The 13,768-nt window shown below is 36.3% G+C and overlaps 1 protein-coding gene across 2 annotated transcripts in view; it reads left to right on the top strand.

The window, feature by feature from the left end:
- Positions 1-13,768, top strand: part of LOC136039926 (toll-like receptor 6) — a 59,195-nt gene that overhangs the window by 26,887 nt on the left and 18,540 nt on the right. For both annotated transcript variants that reach the window (XM_065723916.1, XM_065723924.1), the window contains exon 3: positions 10,045-10,175. In XM_065723916.1, coding sequence (XP_065579988.1) covers positions 10,045-10,175 — 131 coding nt within the window. The remainder of the gene's footprint in view (positions 1-10,044; positions 10,176-13,768) is intronic.

Below are 13,768 nucleotides of genomic sequence, written 5' to 3'. Positions count from 1 at the left end.
AAGTTTCATCAAGTTTAGTCTTACCCATCAAAAGTTACGAGCCTGAGAAAATTTGCGTTATTTTAGAAAATAGGGGGAAACACTCCCTAAAAGTCATAGAATCTTAACGAAAATTACACCATCAGATTTAGCGTATCAGAGAACCCTACTGTAGAAGTTTCAAGCTCCTATCTATAAAAATGTGGATTTTTTTATTTTTGCCAGAAGGCAGGTCACGGATGCGTGTTTATTTGTTTGTTTGTTTTTTTGTTGTTTTTTTCCCCCAGGGGTGACCGTATCGACCCAGTTGTCCTAGAATGTTGCGAGAGGGCTCATTCTAACGCAAATGAAAAGTTCTAGTGCCCTTTTTAAGTGACCAAAAAAATTGGAGGGCACCTAGGCCCCCTCCCACGCTAATTATTTTCCCGAAGTCAACGGATCAAAATTCTGAGATAGCCATTTTATTCAGCGTAGTCGAAAAACCTTATAACTATGTCTTTGGGGACGACTTACTCCCCCACATTCCCTGTGGGAGGGGCTACAAGTTACAAACTTTGACCAGTGCTTACATATAGTAATGGCTATTGGGAAGTGTACAGGCGTTTTCAGGAGGATTTTTTTGGTTGGGGGAGGGGTTGAGAAGAGGGGTATATGCTGGGGGAACTTTCCACCGAGGAATTTGTCATGGGGAAAAAAATTTCCATGAAGGGAGCGCAGGATTTACTAGCATTATTAAAAAAAAACATTGAAAAAATAAATATGAAAGAGTTTTTTAGCTGGAAGTAAGGAGCAGCATTAAAACTTAAAACGAACAGAAAGTATTACCCATATGAGGGGCTCACCTCCTCCTAATATCTCGCTCTTTACGCTAAAGTATTTTTAGTAATGTCAACTATTTATTCTACGGCTTTTGTGATTCAGGGGTCATTCTTAATGAATTGGGACAAAATTTAAGATTTAGTGTAAAGAGAGAGGTACTGACGAGGGGGCGAACCCTCTCATATATGTAATAAAAACATGAGAATAAAAAGTTCTTTACGTAAGCTAATTTATAAGTTACGTATATCTTTAACTAATAAAAAGATTCGTAAAAAATTAAAAGTTCTAGTTGCCTTTTTAATTAACCAAAAAATTGGAGGGCAACTAGGCTTCCTCCTCCGTTATTTTTTTCTAAAAATCATTCGATCAAAATTATGAGAAAGCCATTTAGCCAAAAAAAAAACAACAAATATGCAAATTTCGTTTTAATTATTCCTCTGCGGAGAGCCAAAATCAAAACATGTATTGATTCAAAAACGTTCAGAAATTAAATTAAAAAAAAACAAGTTTTTTTCAACTGAAAGTAAGGAGTGACATAAAACTTAAAACGAACAGAAACTACTTCGTATATGAAAGGGGCTGCTTCCTCATCAACGCCCCGCTCTTTACGCTAAAGTTTTTTACTGTTTTAAAAAGAAGAGTTGAGAGAAAGAGTCAAACTTTTGCGTAAAGAGCGGGGCGTTGCTGAGGAAGCAGCCCCTTTCATATACGAAGTAATTTCTGTTCGTTTTAAGTTTTATGTCGCTCCTTACTTTTGGTTGAAAAAACTTGTTTTTTTTTATTTAATGTCAATAAAAAACGAACAGAAATTAATTCAAAAAACTTTTTCCACAACACAAGTTTGACAGAGAAAAGTAAAGAGCTCCATTAAGCCAAGATTGAGCAAAAATTAAGTCAAATAATCTTCCAAGCGTAAACCTACCACACAACACTATCAAATAAACTCGCAATCCATGGACAATCTCGAGACAAATTGTGTTCTGGTCTCGAGAAGGTATGGGGGTTATCAGCCCAATTCATGTTAATTTTTCTCGTTTTGAGTCTGACTCGGCTGTTGTAATTTCTGTTCGTTTCATTTATTTATTGATAGTGATTTGTGATAGTTTTACGCTTGGAAGATTATTTAACTTAATTTTTGCTCATTCTTGGCTTAATGGTGCTCTTTACTTTTCTTTGAAAAATTTTTCTTGTGGAAATTTTTTTAAATTAATATAAAAAAAAGCCTAGAGGGCGGCCCAAAAATAAATACCAAGGTAATGCTCTTATAAGCTTCCTTAAGGTGAATAAACGTAAAATTTCAAATAAGAAAACTTTAATGCCACGAGGGGGATCAGATTTTAGAAATATCTTGGTTGGGCATGGCCTGAAATCGGTTGGGAGCCACTGACCTAAATGAACATGGTATTATTATTTAAAAAAATAAACAGTTTGGTAGGGTCTTTAACATTTATGTATGCGGAACTTTATTTAGGTTTTTTGGGGGAGGGCTAGCTATCTGGAGTTGATTTGTAAGCTCGTAGGTTAGCAAAAACAGCTAAACTGAAGGAACATATGGCAAAGTAATGAACAAAATTTTAAAGCTGAGAAAATTTCGCAAAAGGACTCAAATGTCTTCTTGCGAACAGGTTAGGTTTCTGGTTTCGCCTGGATGGTTTTCAGTTAAAATGAGTGATAAATGATATATGCATCTCTAAAATTTAAATCTTAACCTTTTCCACCTATCTAAGCTGTCAAAATTGCGCATCATCTGTAGAAGGCTCTCAGATACACTGAACTTGATGACTCAAATTTGGTCAAGATTGATTAAATTTGGATGTTAGTTCTTTCTCTGAAATTAGGCAAATCTTTTCATGTTAGCAATTGTATCAATCCATAAAAATATAGGGGGGAAGGGGAGTTTTTACTTTTTTTAATGAAAATACGAATACGGTTTTTAGGGAAAATACCAAAAAAGGTGTTTTTCAGAATCTAGGGGGAGTGGAATTCTAGGGGCAGGAAAAATGACCCTGTTTCCATCTTGTTCTAATTGACCATAGGTCTACTGCATGTTAATAATTGTAATTTCATTCTGGTTTAATTTTAATTAAATAAAAAATACAAGTTTTTTCTGCTGAAATTAAGGAGCAATATTAAAACTTAAAACGAACAGAAATTATTACGTATTTGAGGAAGGCTGCTGCTTCCTGAATACTCCTTTCTTCAAATTAAAGCATGTTAAGTACTTTTAAAAAATGGTTCTGAGTCAAATTACACGGCCCTTGTATTTCAGGAATAGTGTAATCCCAACTGTGTGGAAAATATTTCCAGGATCCCCCCCCCCAGTGGAAACTTCGTCCTGCGAAAAATTTTCTCGTTAAGAATTTCTCATACTGATAATTCCTCATAGAGATTTTCCCACGTGGGAAATCCCCCGCCTCACGTAAAAGTCCCCCAGATAATTTGAACTCAGGTGATAATTTGAACTTGACAATTCTCCCATGGCATCCCCAGATGTGAAATGGGGTCGCCAACGGGAAAGTAAGACAAATAAAATGAATTTCGTGTATGAATTCTGTCAAATTCCACCCGTGTAGAATTTTCCCTAGAAAATTCACCTCCAGAAACTTTCATCTCAATGGGAAATTCTCCCTCTAGAAATCCCCCTGAAAAATGTCGGTATGCTTCCCCATAACAAATACTATATGTAGCCTAAAAAATGGGCAAATTTCTTAACTTACAGCCCTTCCTCTGGGGGCTCTGGGGATCATGTCATTCCCAAGGACGTAGCAATTGGACTTTTAATTTTACTGAAAAAAATGAATATTTAAAAATTTTGGTCAGACGACTTTGATGAAAAAGGGCATGGAATGGGGGCTAGTCGCCTTCGAATTTTTTTTGGTCACTTAAAAAGGGTAATAAAACGTCTAATTTCTGTTCAAATGAGCTGTCTCCTAATCTTCTAGGACAATTGATTCGACAGGACCACCCCTGGGAAGAACAAAGAAAAGAGTGAAAACTCTACTGTAGGGACTCTCCGACATGCTGAATCTGATGGTGAAATTTTTATGAGATTCCTGAATTAGATTCCTTGAATTTTGGGGAACGTTTGCCCCCTTTTTTGAAAATCGGGCAAACTTTCTCAGACTCATATTTTAATGGGTATCATTAAACTAATGAATTTTATATACTTGGAATCAGCACCAAAAGCGAATTCTTTTGATGTACCTATTGTTATCAAAATTTTGTTTTTTAGAGTTTCGCTTACTGTTGGGCTGAGTCTTTTCTTTGACTATTCCACTAGATTGAAGAATTATGAAGGGGGAAAGCTGGTATGTAAAAAGTAACTCCCAAGCCCAACTTATTCAGGTTGTCCCGACGGTTCCTTAGAACCAAAATATTTGGGTTGAGACAGCTCCTCCTTATTATGCCCGCTATATACAGCTATGGTTGTAGGCTATAGCAGTTTAGCCCAGTTTCTCGTATCTTACATTAAGCTTTCAAATGATAGTTTATGTAGGCCATGTGTTTTTTGAGGAATCACAGTTCCTTACTCAGGAGCACAAATATAGCCACGTGGTAACTCGTCGCTGAAGTTGTAAGGTAACACATATTTTGTGTCTGGTATTGCTCCTTTTCAAATAGTTCGTGGTAACGAACTGTAGTAAGGAGCGACCCGGCTCAATAGTAACCGAAACTCTAAAAAACGGAATTTTGATACCAATAGTTACATCAAAAGAATTGCATTGTAATGCTGATTTTAAATATATAAGATTCATCAAGTTTAAGCTTACCCATGAAAAGTTATGAGTCTGAGAAAATTTGCTTTATTTTAGAAAATAGGGGAAAACACCCCCTATAAGTCATAGAATCTTAACAAAAATCACACCATCGCATTCAGCGTATCAGAGAACCCTATAGTAAATGGTTTCAAGCTCCTATCTATAGAAATGTGGAGTTTTGTATTTTTTGCCTGTAGACAGATCATGGATGCGTGTTTATTTGTTGTTTTTGTGTGTGTGTGTTTTTCCAGGGGTGATCGTATCGACCCAGTGGTTCTAGAATGTTGCAAGAGGGCTCTTTCTAACAGAAATTAAAAGTTCTTGTGCCCTTTTTAAGTGACCAAAAAATTGGAAGGCACCCAGGCCCCCTCCCACGCACATTTCCCCTCAAAGTAACCGGATCAAAATTTTGACATAGCCATTCTGTTCAGCTTAGTCGAAAACCTAATAACTATGTCTTTGGGGACGACTTAATCCCCCACAGTCTCCGGGAGAGGGGCTGCAAGTTACAAACTTTGACCATTGTTTACATATAGTGATGGTTATTAGGAAGTGTACAGACGTTTTCAGGGGGGCTTTTTCGCGTTGGGGTGGTAGTGGGTCGGGGGAGGGGGTTACGTGGGAGGATCTTTCCATGGAGGAATTTATCACGAGGGAAGAAAATTTCCATGAAGGGAGCGCAGGATTTTCTAGTATTATTTAAAAAGAAACAATGAGAAAATAAATAAAAAAAAATTTCACCTGGAAGTAATGAGCAGCATTAAAGCTTAAAATGAACATAAAATATTACGAATAAAAGAAGGTTTTCTCCTCCACAATACCTTCCTCTTTACGCTAAAGTATTTTTAGTAATTTCAACTATTTATTCTATGGCCTTTGTGATTCAGGGGTCATTCTTAAAGATTTGGGATGAAATTAAAGCTTTAGTGTAAAGAGCAAGGTATTGACGAGGGAGAAAACCCCCTCATATACATAATAAAAAAACACAAATATAGAAGTTCGTTACGTAAGTTAATTCGTAAGGTACGTATGTTATTACTAACAAAAACGTTCGTACAAAAAATAAAAAAATCTAGTTGCATTTTTAAGTAACCGAAAATTGGAGGGCAACTAGACCTCCTCCCCCATCCTTTTTCTTATCAAAATCATCCGATCAAAACTATGAGAAAGCCATTTAGCAAAAAAAATTAATATACAAATTTTGTTTTAATTATTCATGTGCGGTGAGCCAAAACCAAAACATGCATTAATTCAAGTTTTTTAAACTGCAAGTAAAGAGCAACATTAAAACTTAAAACGAACAGAAATTATTCCGTATATGAGAGGGGTTGTCCCCTCCGTAACGCTTTCTCTTTACGCTAAAGTTTTCTATTCTTTTAAAAAGTAGAGCTATGAGAAAGAGTCAAACTTTAGCGTAAAGAGCGAGGTGTTGCGGAGGGGACAACCCTTCTCATATACGGAATAATTTCTGTTCGTTTTAAGTTTTAATGTCGCTCCTTACTTGCAGTTAAAAAAAACTTGTTTTTTTTTTATTTAATATAGGACAAAAACGAAGTTTTTTGGCACACAACGGCGGGAAAGGGCACTTCGTATAGCGCAGTCTGTTTTGTTACTTATTCTTTCCGATCACTCTCCCCCTTTATTTGGATTGGTAGGGGTCGGGGAGAGTTCAAGCACAAGTTTGACGTTATCATCCTCGGGGTGAAGGGAAAGTAAACCGAGGATTCCGTCAGATGAACATGAGTCTGATTGTTTGGAAGATGATGTGGACAACTCAATGAAGTTTCACGTATCTGGTAAATTCCATATCCATCGGTATAATTGGTATTAAGATCTAGGTTTAACCAGGATGAATTATCGAATAATGTGAACCGTCTTATGCAAACTCCTCTTCACAGCAACTTCAATCTCGATGAAAATAATGCAGTTCGAATCAACATAGAAGGTAGACTACAGTTTCCCCCAAATGATCCCAGTTAAAATACGCTGATAGTCAATTGACATACATTCAAGTAATCTAAGGATCATTTCAATGAGCATTTCGGGAGTATACGTTACTATTTTGTAGGGCTATCGTCCGTGGAGTCTGCGGCAAGTCTCCTATAAACTGCATTCCTGTCTGCAAGCGTGATTGCTCGGTGAAGACCTATTTTTTGACAAATATTTCAGTTTCTAGCATGTTTTTCTTTATCAATGGACTGACGCCTTAAGCCACAACGATGCAGATAGTAGTTCTTATTTCGACATTTTTAAACAGTTTTAATCTTGGTTTTAATTTTCGTCGAAGTCATCTGCATATTTTGTTGTATTATTTTGTAGCCTTAAAGATTAGAAAAGGTCAGTGAACTGAAAAACTTTCAGCAGAACATTACGGAAATTGATAGTACGAGTTTTGACAAGGTTGTAAAGTGCAAGTGCATTTCATTTGTGCTTAAAATTAAGAAAATTCTTGACTCGTGCCCTCTTTCGAAGCAAAACTGAAATGATGTCTTTAACAAAAAACTGCAGCCTTGAAGACTGCAGTTTTAAGGTTAACTTATTCGCACAGAATCAAGTATTGGTCATTAACCAATGTTTTCCTTGGAGTATTTCGTTTAAAATATGCCAAAATGGACAAATACTGAATATATTGGGCTAAAATTACAATTTTAACTTCCTAGGGACATAAGCAGAGATGGCTGGAGACCCAATTTCTTTTTCTCCTAATTCCAATGAATTTTGCTCTGCTCTTCATGTTTTTCAAGCAATTTACCTGTTTTTTTTTGTAGTTTTCGCGAAATGCCTATCTAAGGTTAGTCTGTCCCACCCTTTAAAAATTTTTGGTCCTACCTAGAGCGTTGGTTAAGTGAAATGTTCGTATCTATTGTATGTGCCACGGAACATATTCTTAATAGGCCACGCAATAGGGCACACCAATAAAAATCAACTACACTACAGCAACACAAGGAAAAAGTCTTTAATTCAAATATTTTTTTCGTTAAATAGCTTGAACAGTAACCCAAATATTCTTACCTTTGTATATGCAAAAGAACTGTTAAAGGTCCATTTGTAAATTTTATCATAAATACGTTTTATTCATGGGAAAATACCTTGAAATAATTGTAAAAATATAATTGTGTTTCTTTCGTTTCAAGGCTTTATTAGTTCGCTGATAAACACAATAAAGGGAAGGTCTTTCTAATGGAAAATATTTACCTCTGCTAGTGCATATCCAGCGTTAAATTGACTTCTTTTCATTCACCGGTCTTAGTATCGCTTTCTTTCGTGATCCAGCCTAGATTATTGTTGTCTACTTAATTAAAAGATTACGTGATTTGCTGTTTAAGTTCCCCTCAAAAAGAAAAGTACTTCGGAGAGGTAATTTCTGCTATCCATTTAAAGTTTACAGTTTCTTTCTGTTACATATTAAATAAAAAAAACAAGTCTTTTTCAACCTAAAGTAAGGAGCAACATTAAAAATTCAATCAAACAAAAATTTTTACGTATATGAGGGGAATTGTCCCCTCCTCAACGCCTCGCTCTTCGCGCTGAAGTTTTTTAATATTTAAAAAAAAAGTTTCATATTGCTCTAATTAAACGACCTTTGTGTTTCAGGAGTCGTTTTCAAAGAATTGGGACAAAATTTTAAATTTAGCGTAAAGAGTGAGGTGTTGAGGAGGGGACAATCCCCCTCATATATGTAATAATTTATGTTCGTTTTAAGTTTTAGTGTTGCTTCTTACTTTCAGTTCAAAAAACTGAAAGTTTAGTTTTTTTACTTTCAGTTTTTTTTTAATTTTCTGATCGTTTTTTAAATAATGCCAGGAATTCTGGCTCCACTAAAAAATACCCCCTCCCCACAGAAATATCCTCTGAATTCATTCCCGGTAAAAAATTACCCTGGATATTTACGCTTAACATCTCCACGCATAAAATTGGGTCGGTAAAGAGAAAGCAAGACATACATAAAAAAAATTTCGTATAGTAATTCTGGCAAATTCCCCTAATGTATATTCCTCTGAAAATCTTCCCCTGGAAGCTTCTCTCTCCAATAAAAAATATCCCCGTGCAATATCCTCCCAGCAGAAAATTGTTCCTCCCTTCCCCACCCGAAAAATGTGTGCATACTTCCCAATAACACATACTTTACGTAAACAATGGGTAATTTTTTATAACTTAAAGATCTTTCTCCAGAGGCTATGGGGGTCATGCTATCTCCAAAGACATAGTTATTGGGCTTTTCAAATATGCTGAACAAAATAGCTATCTCAAATTTTGATCGGTTGATATTGGAAAAAAGTGGCGTAAGAGGGGCCTAGTTGCCCTTCAATCTTTTTGGTTAAATAAAAAGGGCTCTAGAACTTCTAATTTCTGTTCGAATGAGCCTCTTTCCAGTGTTCTAGGCTCACTGGGTCGATATGATCACTCCTGTGAAAAACAAACAAATAAACACGCATCCGTGATGTTTCTTCAAATAAACACAAAATTCCGCTTTTTTGTTAATAGTAGCTTGAAACCTCTACAGTATGGTTCTCTGATACGCTGAAGCTGATGGCGCGATTTTCATTAAGATTCTTTGACTTTTAGGGGGTGTTTCGCTTTTTTTGAAAATCAGGCAAACTTTCTTAGGCTCATAGCCTTTGCAGGTACCACTAAACTTAATGAAACTTATATATTTGGAATCAGCATACTAAACTGATTCTTTTGGTATATCTATTTGTATCAAAAATTTCTTTTTTAAAAGTTTTGGTTACAATTGAGCCGCGCCGCTCCATACCAACAGTTCGTTACCACGAACTGTTCGATAAATAAGTTATTTGCTTGTAGAATGGGACCAGACCGGCCATCGTGGGAGACCCTCATTCAGAAGCTTCAATCGGATGCCGAGTGAGGTGGAATAGCCTGTCCTGTTGCAAGTACAAATAATAGCAAGTTGTAGAATTAAAAGGTAATCAAATGAATTGAACCATCAAAACGGATACCATATTTTGAAGCGGAACACTGACTGAAAAAAGAGGGAAATTTACAATCATGACCAAGAACATAGAGCATAATTAGGAAAAAGAGCAAGTCCCGGGGTTGGGGTGCGGTGCGCCCTTTCTAATAATGTAAAAGGGGGCTGTGATTACAAGTGATTCGATGGACAATCTGAATATTCCAGGTATTTCGAGCGTTAATAAATATTAAGAGGAAAAGTTGCAACGATTGATGTTGAAAAAGCGTAATAAATAAAGCACTGTTGCCAAAAACAAGGTGTGCTTTTTAATGGAAACGGCCTATAATCCGAAATGGCGTCGTAATAAAGAATTTTAGGTTTGCCCAGAATTTAAAATCTTTGGAAATACTTTTTCAAGATATCAACTTTCTAAACTTTGTTTTGTGATTTTAGGTTATAACCTTCTGTTAAGTAGCATAAGTTATAGCTTCTAACCAGAAACTGCTTGCAACTAGGCTATATGGGGTTGCTTTTAAGACAAGGAGACTAATTAATTTTTTTCTTCAATTTCAGGTGCCTCAGAAACTAATGGAAGTCAAAAGTGAGGAATTTCTATGCAAGTATGAATCGCATTGCTTTGCTCTTTGCCACTGCTGTGAATTTGATGCCTGTGACTGTGAAATGGCGTGCCCCTCAGGATGCAGGTAAGATTACGGTGTAAAAAAGAAATTCGAAAGTTACTAGATTAAATGCACTGAAGTTTAAAATTAGTCTACATCAAACAAAATTTTTAGTTGCTTAGACTGAAATTGCACTGAAGTTTATAATCAGTGTAAATCAAACCAGGTTTTCAGCTACTTATTAAACAAACAGACTTACATTGCGCTGAAGATTTAAATAAGTGTACATCAAACCAAGTTTTCAGCTACTTATTTAACAAACAGACTTACATTGCGCTGAAGATTTAAATGAGTGTACATCAACAAGGTTTTCAGTTCCTGATTTAACAACCAGACTTAAGTTGTTTGCTTATGACTCAACTAAGAAAAACGAAAAAATATTGAATTACTTTAATTGGACAAATTAGCAGGCATAGTAGGAACTGATCAATATTGATATCTCGATCAGTCTATACAATTAACCTTACTTTTTCACTGTCTTTTGTATATCGTACTAGGGTATGTAATAAACATTAAGCTAGAATTAAAGAGTCGCGGCAAACCCAGGACCTGCCTCAAGTCTTCTTAGAAATTAACGTCTGTTTGCTATTCGTATTATGAGCAGCTGAGAAACGGACTAATTCATTGTGAACTGCATGGGATTTACCATAACAGTCGCGTAATTACCAACGCTTTCAGCGGCGTCTTGGGACCATAAAACCTTAACAAACAAGCATTTTGTTAACTGTGTTAATCAATGGGCTTTCATGCTGATAAAAACATCCAATGAAAAACGCGTAACCTCTAACATAGTCCAGTGCTGACGTAAAGGTTACGCTGTGACATCGCAGCAGCATGAAATGTTTTCGACAGAAAAAAAAGACATGTAATGTATAGACCCGAGAACAATTAAACAAATCAGTAAACTCAAATAGCATTTTAAACTTAATATAATTAAAAGATTTATACACAAACACACAAACGGTACCAACCATTGCAATTTCGGTAAGCCAAATGTGCCTTAGTTGAATAAACCTCCATCAAACCAAGGACCAGGGCTAAAAGTAAAAGAGAAAATGTCAAGAAATTGCAATTGGAAAGCGAGTCATTTTGAGACTATGCGTAAATAATTTATGATTTGATTTGTAGTGTCAAATAACTTATTTAACACTTATTTTATGAGAAAACCACTGAGCAAAGGAAAGCACTGCCTGTTCAGCGTGCCTGTAACTAAAGTATTGAAAAGCCTTTCACTATCGGACCACCAAATAAAGGGGAAGGATGAATACTAAGGATAGCAAACAAATGATATACAGACTTTTGGCAACCCTAATGCGCACAGTGTGTTTTGATAAACTTTACCACCCCCTAAATGTTCGCTAAAAGTTCTACCTTATAATTCCTAACCTCATTAGAAGTAGTAGACGTAACAGTAGCAATAGTGTGAATATACATACAGTACCTTTGGATTTTTTCAACATCCCTTGGTCAATTGATCATCCCCTTCACCGCTCCCCTAAAGTTTCAACTTAGTACCCTTAGTTATTCCTGTGCTTCCACCTTTTGACAATCACCATGCACAAAACATGTCTTTATTTAGCTCAGCACTCCCCTCAACATTCTCTGAAAGCTATACTTGAACGCACTTGGTCTTTTTGAACATCAAATGTCGAAACGCCCTCTTTCCTAATAACAAATACTATATATAAACAATGGCTAAATCCCATAGCTTACAGCCCTTGCCCTAAGGGCTATGGGGGGTTAATATCCCCAACATCCCTAGAGACATAGTTACTGAACCTTTCAACTATGCTGAACAAAATGGTCATTACAAAATTTTGATAGGATGTGTTTTGAGAATTAATTGGTTTGGCAGGGGTGGTAGCCTAGTTGACCTCCAGTCACTTTTGACTCTAAAAAAGGGCGCTTAAATTTTTAATTTCTGATCGAATGAGCCCCTTTAAAAGTTTTTACGATAGTGCCGGGCTGCCTAGAATTTTGCTTATATACCCTTTTGAAAATATACATACGTATAGTTCTTTTTGCTCAATTGAGACTCCCCCTAAGCGTCCCTAAAAGTTTCACCTTAATACTCTCGCGTGATTATTTGCACCAATCATAGCAGTTGTATCAGCAGTATACACATAGTGCCGTTTTGTTTGTTCAAAATCCTTCATAACACCCTTTAAGTTCCAATTTGATAATATAAGCCGTTCCCGAGATATTGCTGTTAACTTAACACGACCTCCAACATTTTCTGAATAAGTCATCTTAATCCTCTTAGCCTTGATTAGTATACATATCTGGTTCGGTAAATATCTCCCTTAACATGCAACTGACAGTTTCAACTGCACTGACAATACTCGAAGCTTTTCTTGAGATATAGCCGTTCCAGATTTTTAATGACCTGTATTGACATAGTGAGTTTCAATTTTGAAATTTCACTGTAACAGTAGTAGCAGAAGTAGTAATAATGTTAGTAGTTGAAGCATACACATATTGCATTTTGCCTAGTTCAACATACCACTTTGCAAGTCCTTAAAGTTTCAAATTAATACCCTAGAGCATTCCTGGGATGCTGCCAATAGGCTTTTCTGACAACCTGCTTGTACAGAGTGTGTTTATATTTAGTTAAACATCCCCCTAACATTCACTAAGAGAGAGAGAGAGAGAGAGAGAGAGAGAGAGAGAGAGAGAGAGAGAGAGAGAGAGAGAGAGAGAGAGAGAGAGTAGTTCATTATTAAATACAAGACAATACAAAATACAATTCAAAATTGAATTACAATACACTTATTACAATCCACTTAATTCCCCTCGAAAGGCTCCATGGCCAGGGATACTAGGGGGATAAAAAAATACAAGCAACAACTACAATATAGGCAATATATATAAGGGGGATACAATATAAGCAACGACTAGGAAAAAAACAAAAAAAAAACAGAGAGCATACCTGAGGCCTGGGAGTCAAGCGCGGAGAAAATAACCACACACCATGAACAGAACACAGGGGACAACTCCTCAGAGGAAAAAAATGTTATGCTGTTTTATTCTTCATTAAATGATCCTTAAAAAACCTTTTAAAAGTCCCAAGCGAGTGGCATCTCTGTACTGCAGAAGATAGTGAATTCCAGACCTGTTGACAAGCAATGAGGGGATTGAAATCTGATCGAATAGTAGGGGTAGCCGGAATGTAGATATCATTCGAAGAACAAAGGCTATATGGAGCTAAATCAGAAATAAACATAGGAGTTTCCCGAAGAGATTTTGGAAGATAGCCGTGAAGCTGATTAAGACAAAGGAAGCACAAGAAATAATTTAAATAGAAGGTAGACTTAAAAGCGGTGTTGGTGAGGAACGGTTGTCCATAACCGGACGCCGTGCTTTATTTTACCTGACAGAAAGTGACCGCAGCGTAGACAGAAAAGTAGACATCCGTACAATGGGGCAATAAGAAACATATGACTGGACAAGACAGAAAAAAAGAAGTTTCAGAATAGATCCAGGAAATGTGTGTCTAAGTTTTCGAATGATATCCAAACTCCGTTAGACCTTAATCCTAATCATGGCTATATGGTTTCTGAAGGAAAGATTCTCATCAAGTAAGATACCAAGAAACCGGACCACCGATTCGCTGGTCT

Source organism: Artemia franciscana, chromosome 2 (assembly GCF_032884065.1).
Source record: "Artemia franciscana chromosome 2, ASM3288406v1, whole genome shotgun sequence".
NCBI lineage: Eukaryota > Metazoa > Arthropoda > Branchiopoda > Anostraca > Artemiidae > Artemia > Artemia franciscana.
The sequence above is the reverse complement of the archived record's forward strand: the minus strand, read 5'-3'. Positions and strand labels throughout refer to the sequence as shown.